Below are 20,798 nucleotides of genomic sequence, written 5' to 3' on the forward strand. Positions count from 1 at the left end.
GTGTTTGCATTTATTCAGCTAATAGAAATGGCCAGATACAGTCAGCCCGATTCAGAAGTCATCATATTGTTGCAACCTAAGAGTTGCTGCAAAACTACCATGATGTAGAAATAGTTCATACAGCCAGAGTGTTACCAGTTTGCATTAAAATGTTGCAAATGCAGTGGAAGAGCAGGTGTAATAGAAAAACCGCACCAAAGTGATTACACCTTTAATTTTTTTTTTCCCCTCATCCCCTCTGATTCATGTGCAGTAAGTTGTGAGATGGACCAATGATAGGATAGCATGAAGTATGCTGATGTATTGGAACAGAGCTTGCTTGCCCAAATATGATGGCGGTACTTCACCTGCTACTGATATCCCCTATTACATTGATTTTCAGCAAGTAATTCCTTTTGGTAGCACTCAAAGTGTTTGGTATTACAGCTAACTAGCGTGCAGTGCGTTAAATGTAGGAAGGTCCAGGATTACAGCACAAATAAGGTAGTCTGAGGGGTAACAAATGATACTCAGTGCAGCCGAGATCACTGTAACGAGATAAACAGTGTGGTGTCACAAAATTGTTTCCCAGTTGACAAAACGATCCATATTTTATAGATTGCCTTAAAAATTGAAGGATGGAGTCAATTATAGCCAATTATGATGCTACATTTACTGGAGGAGTTTTCATATCCTTTGGGGAGGAATAAGGAAACATTCAAGTCAGTCAGAAAAAGCTTTTGCATTTGTTTCCTTGTTTTATCTGTATGCATTTTTTTCCTATTTCTTCAGGTGAAAACTGCATATGAAAGCTGTGACTAAATTATCTTTAGGAAGAATTTTTTTTTAGTTGTTTCATTTTTCTTCATGCTAGGCATAAAATTATGGTAAATAATATGGCGCACAGAACAAGAAACTTGAACATCAGCTCTCCTCAGTTATGTTTGGGTTAACTCCAAAGGAATTGTAAATGCAGCCTAGTGAAGGCAAAGCCCACTTAGACAATGCATATTGACATCTTTAATTTGACTTGCTTCTTCCCATGTCATTAAAGAGATACTTAGTAGATACTGCATATTTCCAAATTTAGTCTATTAAAGTAAAATTAAAGGAATGAGAGCATGGAGTGGTTTACTGTGACTCACGGTTGCCTTTTGGTGAATGGATGTAAAATGGGATACGAAACAGCGTATTGAAGACAGACAGACAGATACCCATATTCTTAACAGATCTGGTCATAGTCTCAGTGGCTGAGAGGCAAGCATTCATTTAATGGTGTAGTACTCTTTCTTTTGTATTACCTCCCTCCTCTCATTTTGATTCTCTGGGAGCTGCGCATCCTGTCTATCTCATGCTGTAGGACTGACTGTGAGGAGCAGTTTCCCTTCCCTAGCAAAGTATGCTGTCAGTAATTAATTAATAAATATTCAGATATATAGATAAAGCTGTATTCAGAGATGAAATCTGACAGTAAACAAATTGTTTGAGTAATATTTCAAAGTGTTAACCTCCTCCTGTGTTCAGGGTTTCATTTCACCAGCTAACTTCAGAGGATGACCTAGTACATGTGCCAATGACAAAAGCTACTTGTAACAATTCAGATCATGCTTTCTGCTTTATGAAATGGGATTGTAAAAATCCTCTCAAAAATGACATCTGAAATAGCATTAAAACACAATTTCCCTTTGATAAGGTTTTAAGGCACTCATATGAAAAGTGGCACTGCTTTGAGTGGCTCTGTGTCAGCATTATGCAATGTGTTGCACATAAGTGACGTTAATCCATTAAGGGTGTGAGGGTCACTAATTTTTCTCATGAAGTCATTAAATACCTTTATTGATTTCTGTTCAATCAGTTGCATTCTGCTGGCATACAGTGATCTCTAGACATGCTAATAATGCTGTTTCTAATAACGTTTATAGACGATAGTTTTAAAGACATATTATGGTCAAAATAAATTATCATGCCTAAGCAAAACACAAAGGAGCTTAGGGAAGCAATAATGTTATGCTGCTTGCAAATTACCTGAACCTACTTTATTGCAAAAGATGATTTTGTGACACAGATGTTCTGAAATCAATAATTAGCCGTCTTCAGTACGTTCATTGCTTTTTCTAAATGTACAAAATTAATTTATATACTTGGACTGCTTCTGTTATATGATGATAAAGCATCTTTTAAAAACCAAATGCAAACCTGGAAACCCTCTCATAGTAAACAAAAAAATTCATAATACCTTTTTTTATGCTGAAGGCTGTTTAAACGTTCGATCATAATAAATGCTGTATGTTGAACTAACTGGTACTTACTATATTGCTAGATTATTCTGTCATTTGAAGCAATGTTGTGAATATGAAATGCCGGTGGATCAAATGCCAGTAAGAGTACATTTCTTCTTCATGATGAACAGATCTTGTAGGAGGAAGTATGTAAGACTCAATTAAACATAATGGGTGCATTTTAGCTCTGTATGAATGGATGGCCACCAAATAAAAAAAAGGGGGGGAGGGGGGAAGTCATGTTCTGCCCTCCCTACTTTGATGCCGTCCTAATAACTTTATCTTGAGAGTTAGCCTGAGCTTGTTTCCTTACCTAACAGATAACTTCAATTGTATTTTCTATTTTTCCTACTTAGAAGGAAATGAGGCTTTAGATGAGTTTAAAATCTGATGGAAGAGTTGTGATAGTCCTGTTAATTTTCGCAGTAATCTGATATTGTAGTTTACCTCACCTCTTCTAGCCTTTTTCCTTTTGGACGCAAACAGTTTATTAGAGCAGATTGCCAGCTTTGCCCTGGGCGTAGCAAAAGCAGACCAGTACATTTATCTCTGCAGCTAAAACATGAAGTTTTCACTTCCAAGCAGTGAATTGCATCCTGCTGAGGAATTACTGTTTGTTTCGTGGGTTTCTTGGCTAGGACCCTTAAGGGTCTCTGACAGGTCTTGTCAAATAGCGTTGGTCATCCTTGTCTTAGACACCAAACGATGCCAAGTAGTGGCAAGTTTATTGCGTTGTCTCTAGAGAAGCTGTTGTTCGCTCAGCGTTTTCTTCATAGGCCGCCTGCCTGATCTCATTGAAGGAAACCTGAGCAAAGCTGTGTTATTAATGAATTATGACAAGCCTTTTGCCTGTCAGGCAGAGAGGTTCCTGCTATCTCCTTTTAAGACAAAAACTTAATGGAAGATGCTCAGCTGGGCAGGCTCTCCGATGATACTCCTTAAGTGCGCATCCCAGGCTGATGCAAATATGCAGAGAGCCGTGAAGCTGCAAGTGGCAGCGTTTAATACCGTCTCCCTCATAATGCCTGAATAATTTTCCGGAGAGCGATCGCCGCAGCTGCTGTGAACGTGTTTATTTGTTTATTTTTCACCTTGGTCCTGGTGGATTGCTGACGGAGCTAATCTGCTGCATGCATGGGGCTGGCGGCGGGAGGGACACGACGGCGTTTCCCTGCTCACAGCACCGGCACTCTCCCAAACATGACAGGATCATCAGCTGGAGCCTGAGACAGGCTCTCAAAGCCCGGCAGAGTTACGTGGGCTGACTCTCAGGTCCCAGCTCTGCGAGGGGAACTGAGCGATGCTGGCGAAGGATGGGAAGGAGGCAATGAGGGAGCTGGCTTATGTTTTTCTTAATGGATGTTTGTGAGCGGGAAGGAGATGGCATGGGCTGTCGGGGTGAGTTATGGAGCGCGTTTTGCGATCTCCCTCTGGTCGGGCGGCTCATTATGTTAAACAGTGCAGCTTTTAAAGTGCCATAGCTCTCCTTTTATGTGCCTTGGCCTTCATTTGCTGAAATGCTTTGAGTTCATGGTGCTCAAGTAGTTTTGGAAACAGGATGTAATTACAAAGGTTTCTTATGCTTACCAACAGCTTTTTTGAACCAGTGTAATTATCATTACTTGTGGATACAGTAAATTGAATATCCCCTCCCTAATTACATTAAACTCAAGGGTTGGCTGCTTAAACAGCCAAATAAGAAAAGTTCACCCTTTACTATAAATAGCAAAATTGTTCTTTTAGTTCTGCTGACCTTTAAAGCAAAGTGCTTTACACAATGTCGTCAGGTGTACATTGTAAAGATAGCTTGTAATTAGATCTGTAATGAGGAGCTCAGAATGGCTTTCTGAAAAACTTAATTTATTCAGTGTTTTCTAACTGCGTGACAGAATTAAAGTTTCAGGGTGCGTCAGGACTTTTAAAGGGGCTGGCTGCCATTTCGCACTTCACATGCTCTGCACCGGTGATTTGTAGCTGCCCAGTGCTACTGCCAGTGCTTGAAGGCAGCTGCTGTAGCTGCAGCGACTTAGCCCTGCCCTTTGAAAACAGCACGGGGTCAAGGGAATGATTTATCTAGCGGTTCAAGGGTTTCTGTGATTAATTAAGGTTTCTTCTCTCACTTCAGGAGACAGATAATGACTTAATTTGTAGAGAACAGCAGAATAGAGAGAGGGGAGAAGTGGTCATCTGATTTTTGTTGGTTTTCTCCAGTTAACACAAGTTACTGTAGTCACGCTGAAACACAAGTCATCTCATCTGACAGAAGGAGGCAGAGCTTTAGTTAGTGAGTTGATGTGCTTGCCTTAGGTTCAGTCTGCTCCCTGTCACAGCTTCACCAGTTCTGTGCATTGCTTTAAAGAACACTGAAGGCATTTCTCTGAGAAGTTTGGTTGACTTCCACTTGTGGTGACTGAAAATGTTAGTGCACTGATACCAGCTAATATTTACTTTGCTTTCTTCATTCTACTTTAATTAAAATCATGCCGTTTATTCCCTGTAGAAGCTTTTTTGTTAGTCTGGACTACTTCTTTTCCCAGAGTGCTTCCTGCTGTGAGTGTCCTTCATGACCTGTCATAAAAATATGCTTGCACGGGACAAATTGAAAAGTGTGCCTTCGAAAAAGAAAGAAACTTCAATTACAGTTCAATGGTAGAGAATTACAACTATAGGAAAAGAATAGGAAAAAAAATCCGTATTGCGTAATGGAATACTATACCATTTGAGTTGAACTAACTTGGTCTATTTTAGAACATGTGTTACTAGTCCATCTGCACTCTCCTGTAGCAGCTCTTAGCTAACAGTTTAAACGAATTAAATACCTTGCATAGTTTTATTTCTTGTTGAAAAATATTTGTGTTCATATTTGATGGTTATGAGTTTAAAATTAAAGAATAAATCTTCATCATAATTCTGTTTTTCTTCCAACATATTTTTTACCTTTCTATATTTGTTCTGTTACATCATAGGCAAAGCTACTGTATAGATTGTTTATAGGTTGTGGTGGTAGTGTGTTTCTTATACACGTGTGTGCATATGTGAAGCAAATAGACAGTATTTTATGCAAGTAAATAAGTAGAGAGTACACTATGCATAGCCAGTATTGACAAATTCTCTGTCTGATATTTAACAATCCAAATGAAAACCAGAACAGTCTCACGGCTCATGCAATTAGACAAAGATACGAGTAGTATCAGTCTATTAGCAGACAGGCAAATCCTTTCTCATAAAAGCAAGTAGTACATGTTTTAATAGAGATGTGTAGAGGTTAGCTAGAAATCTGAAGGCTTCGACTTAATTTAGTTGTTCCCTGTCACAGAACCTCAGTGGGTAAAAACATTAGTGTGTTGTTCAGGCACTGAAGAGTCTGATACCAGCGGCACCTTGAACAGGCTAGCTGATAGGAAAGACAATGAGGAAGAGAGAGCAGTGAGAAAAGCAAGACTTTAAAGATTTTTAGATGCATTTGTTTCTACTAACCCTTTTGCAGGCACTTGTGCTTACCCTTAAGGCTTAAAATTTTTATAGTAGCTTCAAAATGGCACAGCAAAGTGATTTTTAGCTGGCTGTGTGCAGCTAGAGTGAAGCCAAATCTTCAAACTTGTCTTTTTCCAGCTATTTCAAATATTAGTAAAGCCTATGCATTTAGCAATAGCTAAAATTTTGATACACGGTCCTGCTTTTTAATAGAGCTCACCGATTGTATGTGTGTAATTTGTCAACCTCTTCTGAATGGTTTGTCAGCAAGTATCTAGAAGGTGCAGTCTCCTTGAATTTTGGATACGGTCTCAGAAAAAGCTCTCATGAAACTGAGGTACAGAGGGTGTTAAAATTGTCTTTGTCCCCCTAATTATAGGTCAGTCTTCTGCATTAAGCTTCTTTCTGTTTTGCTGCTGCTACCTTTGTAAACATAAACACAAAATACTCAGTGATGAAGCATGTCCGCTAAACTCCCCTCTGCTGGAGGCAGGGACAGTGCCTGGACTGAGTGGCATTACAAAGTGGCATAATTGTGTCCTCTGTTTTGCTTCCTGTTCAGTTCCTAACAATGCCTAATATTTGGGCTGCTTTCTTTTGGCAGCTGAGCACTGAGCTGACATTTTGATGGCACTATTTATTGTAACCCCAAGGTCACGTTCCTGAGCGGTAATGTTCAGGTCAGAGCCCATCACTGTACATGTTGAAGTTAAGGTTATATTTTCCCATGTGTATCACTCTACACTTATTCCACACTGAATTTAATTTACCATTTCATTGTCTAGTCACTCAATTTCATAAGGTCCTGTGATTCTTCACCACTTGCACTCATCCTTACTGCCCTAGATAAGTTTCTATCATCTGCAAACTTGGTTGCTTCAGTGCTCAGCTACTTTTCCAGGTCAGTGACAGGTATGGAAAGAGGAGCATGTCTCTACTTCTTCTACTACTTCTACTAGTTCTATTTCGTCTACTGGGCAGGCTTGACCATTTAGCACTAATTTCTGGTTATGTCTTTTAATCAGTTATGTTGCCATGCAGGGACCTCTGTTCGGTCATGGGTACCTAGTTTGTTTAAAAGCCACTGGTGAAGTACTTGTTAAAAGCCTTTTGGAAATCACATAGGCTGTGTTGGCTGGACCACTGGTTGCACATTTGTTTGAGCTACTCAAAGAATTGGGTTAATTTTGTAAGACAGGACTTCACTTTATGAAAACTGAAATTTGACTCTTCTCAGACATGTGCCCACTTAGTCTGTTTGTTAATATAGTTTCTGTTAACTTAACTAGCATAAAGACATCGGGCTTGCAGATTGCTGCTCCCTGGAGCTTTTCTGGAACCTTTATTAGAAGTTGGCAGCACATTAGCCACATTGGAGACCTCGAGTAGTAAGGCACTGGGGAGAGGGATGACACATTGTCATTAGTAATTCAACTATTCTACCTTTGAATTTTCACTCTCAGATGAATATTGTCTGGTGCCAGCCATTTGTTACTTCATACAGAGAAAAGACTGGGGATTTTTTGTTACACACTTCTGTAACACCCAGCACAACAGAGTTCCTTATACCCACCAACAAAATAATAATGATAACTTAAAATCAGATCAGTTGTTAAAAACTGGGTTAAAAAATGCAACTCTTGCTTCTACTGTTATTTACAAGTTTTAGTAATACACTGTTCTGTTTTGTCTGATTTTTGTATGTTTTCGTCTCTTTTACCTGGTGTCTGAGTAATGCAAACGGCTGAAGAAAGGGCAAGGTTGCATTTACAGAGAATGAGACTTCAAAAATCCTGAGTGGCTATTTCAGTTATAAATCTGAGATGTTATTTGAAACCATGGTACTCTAGAAAAAGTCAGATGGAAGCAGTATTTTTAATTTGACGGTTTCCTTTTAATAAAAACGCATATGGGCTCTGTCAGCAATTATCAATCTTAAATTACATTAGTCAAATTTTAGCTTGTGGATAATAAATGTGCACCAGTGCCATACCTGGTTTCTGAGTGACGATTTTGCGATGTTTCAATTTTGTGGAATGTTGCTTTGGCATTCCTCATTACACAGCTCTCATTCAAAGCTGAGCAAAGTTACAAGTTGTTTTAAAAAAAAAACAAAAACAAAATGAAGGAGAAGTTTGGGGCCACAATCTACCGTTTCTTTAGACAAACCTGTGTCAATGTATTACGTATTCCAATTTTATGAATTCAGAACTGGTTTTTAGTCACACTGGGCTTAAATTTTGAATCCATCAGGTTTTTAAGCTCTTTTAACTCCCCGAAGTGGGGTTCCCACCCCACAAGGCAGAACATTGTGGGTGAAATGCTTGACAGCAGGTCCTTTTGCTGCTTGAAAGCAAAAAGTAATAAGGCTGCTCAGGTGTCTCCAGAAGTGTAGCCACAATTTTACTGCAAAGCTCAGCTGAAGAAAGCTCGCTCCCACTCAGAGTGGAGGCAGAGCAAAGGATTGTCTGTTCTTGTGGTTTTATCTTAAGGAAATGGGCTTTGTGGTCCAGGTATTTTATGTAGGGAATTCGTTATGAGCGTTCTTTCAGCTCCTTTCTGTAGGTCAGGGATGCCCAGCTCATAGCCTACATGCTAGATTTGCAGCCCAGTGGTTAATTCAGTCAGTTGTCTGCTGCCTTTCAAGGCTTGGCTGAAATCTTTTGGTGTTTGGCTGCCTTTTCTCAAGCTCCCACTTCTTTGACACACAGCAGGCCAACCTAGCTTGCAGCCAGCACGCTTGCTGCTCCAGAAAGGGGTTTGGCAAGAGGGGTAACCAAGGCCAAGCTGTGTGAGTTATTCTTCAGTCACAGTCTGCTCCCAGCTGCCCTCTTTCCTGGCAGCAAGGGAGCAGGCAGGGACTCAGTTGGGCACAAACCTAGGGGTAACGTGCGTGCAGAGTAGTCATTGTGGGTGAGTTTAGTAAATCCACCTTTTCTGGAAAGCGTTACACCGTCCGCTCCGGCTGTGCACTTGCAGTCCAGCTTATTCTCCCAGGCTCAGCCCCATTTGGCTGGTTTTTCCCATCCTGCAGACGGTGCTGCTCCAGTCGTGGTGCAGAGCTGAACCCTGCTGCGGTAGCTGACGCGGCTTGATGGGTTTGTTGCCGAATGTACCATCACTTCACTGGCAGCACTGAGAATAATTTCTAGACTTCACTGGTGTAGGCACTGCCTCCTTAAAACGTAGACTGGGAGAACAACTAGCAGATTCCTCCTTTTTTCATGTTTATTTTAGGTCTTAATAGACTTAAGTATTTCAGGACTCTGTAGTAAAATAAATGCCTGAGGGAGCCTAAAATGTTCACACATAACTAGGGCTGGCAGGAGAACAAGAATTCAGTGTCATGAAAAATGTAGCAGGCTTGGCATTCATCTTGATGAGGAACTAAACACAGTTCTTTAGAGATTTAATGAAAAAAAGAGAGGGCAAACAAGTTGCTCTGCTGTTAGCTGAGGGCTCATTAGCTGGGGCACTCACCTGGAAGGTGGGAGACAGGACTTAATCCTCTGGCCTGAATCAAGCAAAACATTCAAGTGTGTTTTTTTTCTCTGGTTAGCCGCTGTCTCTGCCTGTTTGTTTCTCTTAGGCTGACCAAAAATTGGGTTAACCATCTGAGGTGCCTCTCTGGTAGCAGGTGGTTATAAAGGCAGTTACGAGTCTCTTCTCATGTTGGAGTTTGCAGTTCCTTTTGGTAAACGGTTGGGGGATACTCCATAAAGAAGTGCCCAACTGTATCCACTTAGCATATTTTTTTTTAAACATGTCTGAGTTTGCTTTCATCCAAAGAAACAATGGCATTACCAATATTACCTGTGTATTTATGTTAGTCCATGTACATGTCACAAAATACTGTAAATAATTTCTAAGTATATTTTGGTATGCCAGTGGTTTACATTAAATGGCATAGATATTTAACTAGTGCTACATACGGCACTCCCAAATGTTCTTGTCTTGATTATTTTTTAGTGGAAGTTCCATTCCTTTTCTACAATAAATTAATTAATTTGTAATGGAAGAAGCACATGAAACTTTTTAATTGCAGTGTGAAGGAAAATAAAAAACGTGTTCATTAGTAAGAAGGGTATATGGAAATAAAAGGGCAAGGAGAAGTAAGGTGGAAGAAGGTAGAGAGGTAGAGGTTTCCTTGGTTGTAAAAGGGAAGTCAGGGACATCTGGAAGCCTGGTCTCTAGGAGGTCATAGATGCCCTGATGTAGGTGGCACTGCCTTGACTTTATATACATAGTACAGTTTTCAGGGGCATGTTGCCTGCTGGCTTTGCAATGTTCAATACATAACCTTTGCAGGGGATAGGAGGCATGCAAGATAAAAATATAGTATTTTGCAAAGCAAAAAGGAGAGGGAACATGCATTTCTGCCCCCAAGCAGATGGTAGAAGATGCCCGAAGCAAGAAGATAATTTGGTGCACTGTCCAGCAACTTTACATCCAACTAGCATGGGAACCCCTCCTGGTTTATAGAAAACTAGAAAGGGGTTGGGGGGCTTTTTTTATCAGTGAAGACTAATCTGAGCTGGGGGTGGGAGGGGAAAAGCTGGATGCATTTGAATCCAATAGACTCCCTGAAAACAGACTGTAACCATAAAAATGTCAAATAAAGCAGTTGTGTTGTATATTATTGTTTATAATGAATAGTTTTCTGCTTTTTCTGCTAATCAGGCATTTTCACAAATGTATTTTCCTTCCAAATGGATATGTTGTTGTTCCCATGGAGCAGCTGCAGTAACATATTGTACTTGCATGTTAGGATTTTTTTCTTTCAGACGGAATGATGTATGAGTCATTTATGCCTAAAACATTGTAAAACTTATTATACTCTCATTCATACCACAAATTCTGAAATAAACAGATCCAGAAAGACACTTCCGGTGAAAGTTGGATTCCTGAGAGTTTGCATGGGCTGATGAATGTTACGGGCTGACGTATCATTTTTATTCAAAAGAAGTTTGTGCATGGTTCTTAATATTGCTGCCTGCTCACCTCAGCACAGATAATCTTAACAGCAGTGTGACAGAGGGGTTTGTATTAAATTGCATTAACATCCTCCTCTATTTGACAGGATCTGACTTTGAAGTATCCTGTGATTTGTTTTCTACTTGCGGATGTAAAAATTCTGACCAAGAATTGACTTTGCAGGCTGTGGCTGCTTCAGAAAACACATAATGAATGGTAACTGCTTCTGAAAACATGTAATGAATTATTATTTGGGCTATTAGGGTACCTCAAAGATAAATAACAAATGCAAACACCACAAAAAAGAAAGCTTCAGATAACTGAGCAAGAGAGCTAAGACTATTCCTTTGTCTTTATCTCTTCATGTAGTTTACCATGGCATTTAGAGTGTAGGAGACTAAATCAAGTACCACGTAGTAGCAGCGCACGCAGTAGCAGCAACTGCATCAGAAAACTGTATGTATGTTAGGTATAAACATGCCAGAGTACAAAAGGTATGAAATGTGGGTAAACCTGGTTTCAGTTCTGTGTTTCTCTTTTTATCTGTGCTTATAAATCGCATGTGGTCCGATCCTTTCAGAATGAATATGTTTAGCTTGTAAGCGTTCACACGTAATCTTTTTGTTACAGAGTGCTGCATTATCAAGCATCATGTAAAATTAGTTACTTTGTGCTGATATGAACGTGGACAAAGTCAAGCCATTAGTTGGCTTTTTCAGGGGCTGCTCTCATAATTGGTTGCATTACTTCGTTCTATAAAAGGAGCATTGTGTGAATACAAATGTAATCTTGGCCAAGAACCTGTTAAAAAGTGTCTTTTTCAGAGGGGAAAAAAGCAGTAGAATAAGAAATTTGTTCATGTCTTTTCTTATCAGTAAGTGCTTTGGTAGATGTTTTGGCAGTAGAGATTTGTGAAAGGTTGATGTGAGGGAGTAGATAATCTTGGAAAGCATGTGCAATAAAGTATATGGGGAATTTTAGTTTTACAGGGCAGGGCTTCCAGGCCGATGCCTCTAAATGCTTTCTGTGTAGTACTTGGCTTTTATCTAGCAGGTTTTACAGGTACTAAGAGGTGCACCTTGAAAGTATAATGCTTCAACATGAATAATTTTTAAGGAACTCAGAGGCTTATACAGCTTCTGCTGGCAATCCTACTGTTTAGATGAAGAGCAGTTGTTTCAGAGTTTGCAAAAGCACTCAGATGAGAATTTCCTTTCATCTCTTTTCAGAGAGATGGATAACCTCTGTCTGTCTGCAGATTTGGATGACCCAGCTGGCATTTCCCTTGTCCTTGGACAAAGGCCCAAGGATTCTGGAAGAAACTTGGTAAAGAGGGCTTGTTACCCTTGGCTCCAGTCAGGCGTAAACAAGTATTTTCTCTATTTTGGAATTTTCCTTATATGTATTTTGGCCCAGCCTTTTGGGCATTTTCTATTTTCATTGAGATAAAACCTCTTAGAAATAACTGGCGTGGTTTACTTTACTTTGTTTTTTACTATTCTGAAGTGGTCAAATTGGCAAAGCAATAAAGATTACATTATTACTGCTGGATTTTATAGCTAACATTTCAAGAAGCTTTATTAGAACCCCCTTTTGTTCATTACTTGTACCTTTATTTAAAGCACTTTTGGACTGAAATTTTCCCTGTTTAGTCTAAGGCCAAATGGATTCTTTTTACCTCCATTCAGCGTTTTCTTCTGACCTACCTAAGCTAATGTGAGGGGTTTGTATATATTTTTTTAAGAAATGTTAAGTCTGTGTTCTTCTGAACTTGAATGGATAACTAACCCATATTTGAAATTTATGGTTTTAAATTCTACATATAGCTAGAGCACAATGCAGTCCTGCCAAGTATAAACACAGATAAAATGTTACAAAATTAAAAGCTTTCAAATAGGGGGTTTATCTAACTAGTCAAAATATACTATATTTTAGACTGCAGTAATTTCTTACAGTGGAAGAGAGTGACTAAAAATGTGCAACACTATAGTGCTTTACAAATACTGTATAAATTTTCTCACCAGTTAAAACATGGTTGTTTATACACTCAGGCAAAAATAAGGGACTTCGATGTGGGATTTTTGTTTAATGCTGAATTTCCAGAGACACCTAAATAAAGAGTCCAGCTTCCTCTGAGTTCTCAGTATCCAACAGTTTTTATTGTTCTCAGTTTTTTAAATCATCCCTCAATGAGACTAGGCTTTGTCAAAAATCTGGCCCTAAAATGCCACCTCTGGCCCATTTCAGCACCACTATCTTAGCGGCTTTGGTAGCGAGCTAACTTTGGTGACCGTGCAGCGGGTTTTCATTTAAGCTTTCCAGCTTCCTGCCTGTGGTGGTCTATTTGTTTCTAAGGTAGAAACATTTTCTCCACATGGGCAAAGCTGATAAGTTCTGTTCCAGCAGAGAAATAAATTACATACTAGATGTAATGAGACATCAATGTCCAGTAAATGTCCTGTTGCTTGTGAGAGTGGTACTGCGTGAGACAACAGTCAGTAATTTTCTGGTAATTCTCTAATTCCTCCCCACCGCAAAATTCCTTTGTTAAGGAGATATGTTTAATATAGCGGAGGAAAAAGCCCCAAAAAGGAATGAAACTTGAAAGTGCAGCAAGAAGGGAAGGGCTTTTGAAAATGGAGTGATGAAGAGCTAACAAAAATACCTACTCATTTGTGTTACCTTCGGGCATACAATCCCTATGAATTTCAAGACATCGTTGCTGGTTAGGCAGGTTTGATGTTTTGTTAGCAGGGCTGTGGTCTCCTTTCTCGTCGCTAAACTTAGGCTTTTGTAAGCGTCGTGTGGTTCCTTAGTTTTATGGGCAGTTTTATTGGTTTATTTTATTGGGAAAACACAGGGTGTAGCAGCATGACGTTTTCATTCATATGGAAGGCTCTGGCAGCAGCATTGCTCATGGCTGCCCAACGGCGTGCTGGTCCTCGTGGGCCTGTGCCAGGAGACATGTGGAGCTCACAGCAGGGCATGTGCCAATCCCTGGGGCAGCTTTCCATCAGGACCTGGTAAAGAAGGCAACAGTCATCCATCCTCCTCCTCTGCTATGCCAAAGCCCTGATCTTTTGAAATAGCTAATGGCCCACAAAATACAGCTAACAAGGATATAAAAAACAAGACCACATTCTGTGGTCTGCAAGCATAATCAATCCAATGTCATCAAGAGCTTCTCTGGATGCTTTGCTTCAAAGATACAGTTCCCTTTATAATGGACTGCAGGGCAGTAGCCACACTGGTAGCAAAAGCAGGCAAAACTGGTATCCCTACCATTGCTTTGACTGCTTTTCTCATGTAGGGCCCAGTAGAATTAAGAAAACCAAATTCAGTTAATTAGTATTTATTTATTTTTGATTCCTCTTTCGATTACTTCGTACTGGGGTGGGAGGAATGAGGGTGGGAAACTACCTGATTCTGAAAACTGGGTGATTTGTGAGTCATTCTCAGAAGATTTATTTTCTCTTTAACAAGCCTCTTCCCCCACTCCCTTCCAAAAAAAAAAAAATAAAAATCCCCTAGTCCTCTTTTGCTTATCAAGATGCATTTCCTGTCCTACTCCAAAAAGACTTTTTCCGCCCCCCCTAATTTAACCCAAATCAATATGGAGAATACAAAGTACATAGGCTACCACATAGCCATGCTGCAAGAATGGTAAACCAAATGTGGCATGGGTCAATCTATTTCACTCTTAATAATAATAAAAAGTCACAGATAGGAAGAACAAAGAAGCATTTCTTCAAAGGTTACTTTTTTAGGCAATTAGTCTTTATGAATTGCCATCTAAAAGAATATCAGAATCTGAATAAATTAGTCTTTTACAAAGGTCAGGACTGAGAGAGGAAACTTAGTAAACTCTTCAGCCTCATTGCTGAGTGAGTGAGTAAGACACAGAGGCTGAGAGTGGCTATCCTCCATGCACCAATTATAGTATATGCCACCAGATCCATTTTTGATGCTTGGTTCCATTTCTGGAAATGTTAAAAAAGAAAAACAAACCCAAAACCACACCATCGGTGGGTTTTTTTCTGGCTTTTGCTGTGGTGGGTTTGTAGTTTGGATTTTTTTTTAAATCTGAAAATCCTGGCAGGTTTTTGAGAAGGGCTGTGCTCTGCCTACAGCACTGTGTGATGCTGACTTAGTCGTTTTGCACACGAATTGGTGAATAGGGAGTAGAGAGAATGGGCGGCTGCACATCGCCTCCACTCATGAGACCTCTCCTGCCCTCTCCCACCCCTATGTAGTGGTGGGTGAAGCAGTAAGGCCAGGAAGATGAGCGCAGCAGTGCAGGGCTGTGACTGAGGCAGAAGTTAGCCACAAACGGCTGCCTTTTGTATTGCATCAGTATGCAGCTGTATATACATGCCTGTGTGTAGAGAGATCGTATGCCTCTGCACGCACCTGGATTTGAGCAGATGCCGGCTCAGTGGCTGTGGTAGGAAGGGGCCAGGTCTGTGGCAAAGCCACGCAGGGTCCAGATGGGGACCCCAGGAGCTCCCCTTGCCTGCATAGTCTGAGCGCTGTGTGCCCTTGGAGACCTCCTGGCCATGATGTTCTAGCTGCCATATGTGCATGCTGCTGGGGCTTACGAGTTGGTTGCAAGCGGTAGTGGCTTGGCCACAACTGTGAGTACGCAACTTGTACAGCTGAGACGGTGGCTGAGCTGGTGTCTGGCTGTGCAGGATGAGGCACTCATCACAAGGCGGAGGATCTTGAATCCCAGCAGATGCTCTAAATGGAGAGGTGACATTTTTGTGTGAGAGCTTCTGCATCTCAAGTGGAGATACGAGTTAATCAAAACACTGCAATCTGGTGTTGATTTCAGCAGCCTGCTTCTGTCCAAAACCCCCCCTCCCAGCCCCGCCCCCCCCCCAAAAAAAAAAAAAAAGAAAAGAAAAGAATTATTAGGGATCTTTCTAAAAATACAGAGACCTATCACTTAAAATTATTTTCTGAGTGGAATGAGGCATTTTACTCTTCTGGAAATAGCTCTGTTCCTCTTCCAACATTTTGTGTGCCCACTTTTGATTAATATTGCGGGGAATAAAGTGGAAAGTTCAGTTGAGTTGAGAAGAATAGCGCCTAAAAATAAAACCTGCATGCTAAAGATGCTTGAGTTTTTAGTTAAGCTCATGAACTTTCTGCCTAGCTGAGTGGACTTTTGCTCTGCATCTAGCTTTTATATTATAAGGTAATTTCTTTTGGAAATAATAATAAAATTAAAAAAGGTAGTGAGACCAATGCACTTTGGTTAGGATGATCTGTCAGTTAAGGCTCAGATTCTGCAATTTCTTTACAGACAAAACTCCCATTTAAAGCAAAGATAAGCGCTGTCTGAACTCAGCATTGAAGAAGGAGCCATTGTGACTGTGCAGTCTGACCCCTGTAGGAACAGGGCACTCCTTTTCATTTAGCAATCTGCTGAGCAGCAGCTGTTAAATTTCCGACACCACCAAAATGCCTCGAAACACAAAGTGTTTGCCTCCGAAATGAGTGTCAGTTCTAATGGGTAGCCATTTTTCTTAAGAAATCTTCCTTTTTCGGAAGACAATTACAAGCTTTATATTACAGACTGTGATTATTATACTACACTTTCAAGAAGGAAAAATATATTTCAGGCCAGCATTTCTCTTGCTTTCTAATGGATTACTTCTGTTTTCAAATCAATGCCCTCTGATTATAGTCTTGTAAAGTTTCAGCTTTCACAGTCTATAGAAGCAGTTGCAACTGAGAGTTGAAATACGTGTCAAGATAATGCACCTGTTTTGTTTAGAAGTAATAACTTTTCAAGGAAATCTAGGAAAGGTAGGTGTCATTTCTATTTAAGATTTGCAGCTGAGATTTAGTCACAGTTCATCAGCTCTCAGAGGGATTTGAAACCTGGAAAATGCACTTCCCAATTCAGGGGTAAAAGGGTCATTATCTGTTATGTGTGCAAACAAAGCAAAATAAAAACAATTAAATGGAAGACCCAGGGTAGATTGCAAGCATTGTTTTTATGCATTTGAAAGCATTTATTTTTAAAAGAATCCTTGGCACGTAGTTCTTCTCACTGCAGTGTTTTTCACTATAGATGGATTTACAGAGTCTTATTTATATATGTGTATATGTGCATGCATATATATCTGAAAGAACGTCTGCATTTCCTTGGGGAGATCTTCACAGTAGCTACAATGGTCGACTCTGGTATAAGTAGATAAAAAAAACCTGTTTTGGTCATAAATAATCGTCATTGTGTGCTATGTCACAACACTTTTCAGCAGTTCTGTTTGCATGTAGAGTTTTAATTAAGAGATAACTGTCACTGCAGGTTGACTGCAGAAGGCTGCAGTATCCAGCAGAGAGATGAATGCCAATGCCAAGTCATACAGGTTGGAGAACATACAGGGAGTCTATAATAAAAAATGGGTTTACAATTAAAACTCACTTACCTGTAACTTACTGTTATATGCAAAGATGAAGACGTCCAAAATCTGGTTGCTTAGGGTTGTAGGTACCAGGTGTGGGGGTTTTGGGGTCTTTACGGGGACTTTTTTTGGCCAGTCTACATTTGATACATTGAAAACTGAAACTTTGGGGTACGATCAGTAAACTTGTTAGGAGGGTATAGGTGCACTATTTAACAAGAGTGTATTACAGCTTTCAGCATGCTGGGAAGTCCTAGAGCAGATTGCAAAGATTCATCTCAGCTTGATTCAGAAGGTCTATAAGTGTCCTTCTGCCTGTTTGAAAGTTCTTTTGGTTTCTAATTAATTTAGCCAGAAGACATGTTATTTCTGACCTTCACAAACCACTGCCTGTCAGATCCCAGTTTTAAAAGATCCCACTGTTTTATTAAAAATAAAAAAAGAGGAAAAAAAAAAAAAGCAGCAACCTGTCTTTTCATGTTGTGAGGACCAAAGTACAAAATGGATATATATAGCTACTGTTACTGAGCCATTATATGTATAACATATTTTTCCACAGTATGTGGTATGTTTTGGGGTTTATATGACATAATAGTGCCATTTATAATAACATGAAGTCTTCATTTCCATGCAGTTGCCAGCAAAAATCCCATTAATTTAAGTAACTAAAGGAGATATCTTCCTTGCAATTTGTAATTTAACAGAATTTTCTTACTGACAATGAAGTCAGTAAGTACTCTTCACCAATAACTTCAAAATAAGACTCTCCCCCTCTGTCTTTGAGATGCAGATAGAGGAATTTTTTTCTTCAGTTTCAGTGACAGGGGCTGCCAAGACTGTGAAAGGAAAAATGCACTGCCTGCCATAGCTAAACAGCCTAAACAGAACTGTCTACTCTTGTATTGCCTTAAGCAGCCATCAGAAGCTGTATGGAAGAGTTAGGTGTAGAATTTATGCGTCCTGATTGAGATTAAAATAATGGCCCTTCAAATTTTTGCAGTGAAATTACTTTTGCAAAGTGTGTAACTTGCAATGCATCTTACACAAAGTGAATTGATGATGCCAGGTTTTAAGAACTAATCTAGATATATGAACAAAAGTTCAGCGTTAAAGAAATTCATGAAATAACGCTTTCCCAAACTAAAACATGATCTTAAGAATGTGTAGATTTACAACTACAAAACAAAATAAACAAGGTTTTTTTTGTTTCCTGTTGGTATCATATTGCCAGCAAAATGTCTCTGTTTTAAGAGTTTGAATCTTTTGGGAGATTTTCATAAGTGCATGTATTTTAGGGCTCTGCAGAGACTTTCTGGGTCATCTATTCCAGCCCACTCACCCTGCAACAGCAGGAGATCATTACTACTGCTTCTCTTCCATCCTACTTTTCTCTTAAATGCCATGTTCCAAAAGTGTCCAATACTATTTTCTCTAAAATACATCTAGTGAAGATGCAGTGTGTAACTCATCTATGCATCCACTGGTGTTGAAGCAAAGTGCTTTTTTAGCATGTGATGACAAATAGAAGATGAAAGCTGAGCAGTTGTTGAATTCATTTTTCATAATATGATACAAATAAGCCTAAACAGGTGACCTGAACACGACTGTAAGCTGTGGGTTGTGGCCAGGTGGAAGTGTCCCCAAGGCTCTGGGGTTGAAGGCACAGACAGCTCTGCCCCCTGTTCCCCCCGGCCCTTCCCACACACTGCAGTAGCCCCCCTTGCTTCTCTGCTCTCATAGCCATGGTGTTAGGCAGCAGCAATTGCCAGAGGCTCAGCCTTAGGCTTACTTAAGCCTTAATATACTTAATATCGAAAGTCCCACGCATCCCTATGCCTCACGTTACTACCAGTCCATTGATGGCAGTCTTCCCCATTGTTTATTTGCTATCTTTTTATGGGTTGCACTTATCATACTTGTCCCTTTCAGCTTTTCCATATGTGACATCAGTTCTGCTTCCAACTTCTATTTTATGCTGTCTTTTAGATCAGCACTGATCTTTGCACAGAACAGTACAATTTTTTCAAAGAATTACCTTGTACATATGTATGTAATGTATCCATTATTATTAGCTCAGGTGTATTTCTTCGTTGATGTTCTTCTCACAATCCATTTTCTTCGGGTTTTACTTTCTTTGGAGACTCATTTCCTTAGCAAATTTATTCACATCTTACATATTGCCATATTGAGCCTGTTCCTGCTGGAGTTTGCCTGTATTTGCAGGAAATCTGTTTTTTGCATTTTCCTGTGAGATAACTCTTTTGGAAGTACATAAAGATAATTGAAAGTCCTGTATTTTCGATTATGAAAATGCCAACAAATTAAAACGAGGGTAAACACACAATTAACCTAAAAGATGAGATTTAAGTACTCTTAAGCCCAGTATACTTTCTTATGGAAAATACCTTATGATCTTATATCAAAGTCACATAGTAAAAACAAGAACATCTGCTATTTTAAAGCATGGGCAAGAAAGTCAAAGAAGAGCAACAGAAATTATTGCTAGATGTATACCGAAAGAAGCAGAACGGGGGGAAAAGAATCAATATTTGTATTTTTGTGGTTTTCCTTCGAATGAAATATTCTTTGCATCCTCGTATGCCTCCAAGCTATATGGTAAAAGTGTTATAATCAATATAATTGGTTTTTCACATACTTAATGATTTTTGTGATTTATAAGTGTGTGTGTGTGTGAAGAGTTCAATAAGAGATATTACTAAATATTTTTAAATGCCTTTCATTCTATGTAAAAAAAAAATTGGAGTGGAATATGCAGATCATTTACAATGGCTCTTTCTAGTGTGTTAAGTTTTTGTTTGGGGTTTTTTTTTTCCTTAGCATGTAGCTTATCCTGTAAATGGCAGTATAGCTAGCTATCTGTCTTTTCACTTGGAATCAAAGAGGAACTCACTGCAGAAATCCGCTAGTGCAGGATGGAGTTGTACAGAAATATACATCCCAGCTGGTTGGCCTAAGCTTCTTGTGAAGAACTGGCTCCTATTACAACCATCTCCCTTTCCTCTGCAGACCGTGTAACTTTGTGACAAGAAAGACCTGCCTGCCAGAATTAGGTTTATTTATAAAAATCAAATCACCAAAGTTGCACAATTTCCTGTTGGTGGTACAGCCCTAAAAAACCGACTGATTTTTGCAGTAGTAGAGATCTGACCCCACTGAACGTAGTAGTGGGAGCTTTGCTAATAGCCCCACGCTTCCAGCCCGCACCTGACACAGTGTTTCCTGAACTGAGAAACTCGGTAAGCTGGAGCACCCAAGCAATGCTCTTTCCAGGTGGCTACTCATCAGTACAGTGTCAGCTAGCCACATAGCACTGAGACAATTAATAAATTTGGATAAATGAGGGAATTTACAAACTAATTAAGGGACCTTGGTTATGACATTCTCAGGCAACAGGATATTTTGTATGAGTACGGTTTGTGTAATCCAGCCTCTGTTGTGTATAAAAGTTCATGAGCATAAATTGAGAAGGAGAGAGGAAGCATATTGAGAAGAGTGTTGTGCATGAGCTCCATAGGTATTACTGAGATGCTGATTTGCTTCAGACAGTATACATCTGGAACGTATTACTGTAACTCTACTCTCTAGTCAGGGAAGTCCAAAGCAAGTGAAGGAGATTGTTCCAAGTTTAAAAAAAAAAATATCATGGAGCTAATTT

The 20,798-nt window shown here is 39.7% G+C and overlaps 1 protein-coding gene across 13 annotated transcripts in view; it reads left to right on the forward strand.

Annotated features, from left to right (window-relative positions):
* Window positions 1-20,798, forward strand: part of TENM3 (teneurin transmembrane protein 3) — a 416,806-nt gene that overhangs the window by 221,649 nt on the left and 174,359 nt on the right. The window contains exons 1-2 of one of the 13 annotated variants that reach the window (XM_075091195.1): window positions 10,832-10,922; window positions 11,936-12,032. The exons of 11 other annotated variants lie outside the window; for them this stretch is intronic. Coding sequence is in view for 1 of the 2 variants with exons in the window: in XM_075091194.1 (XP_074947295.1) it covers window positions 10,916-10,922 (7 nt within the window). In the remaining variant the exon portion in view is untranslated. Of the gene's footprint in view, window positions 1-10,811; window positions 10,923-11,935; window positions 12,033-20,798 lie in introns of those variants that run through there. One more of the 13 variants, XM_075091194.1, reaches the window with a different exon arrangement.

Source organism: Phalacrocorax aristotelis, chromosome 4 (assembly GCF_949628215.1).
Source record: "Phalacrocorax aristotelis chromosome 4, bGulAri2.1, whole genome shotgun sequence".
Lineage (NCBI taxonomy): Eukaryota > Metazoa > Chordata > Aves > Suliformes > Phalacrocoracidae > Phalacrocorax > Phalacrocorax aristotelis.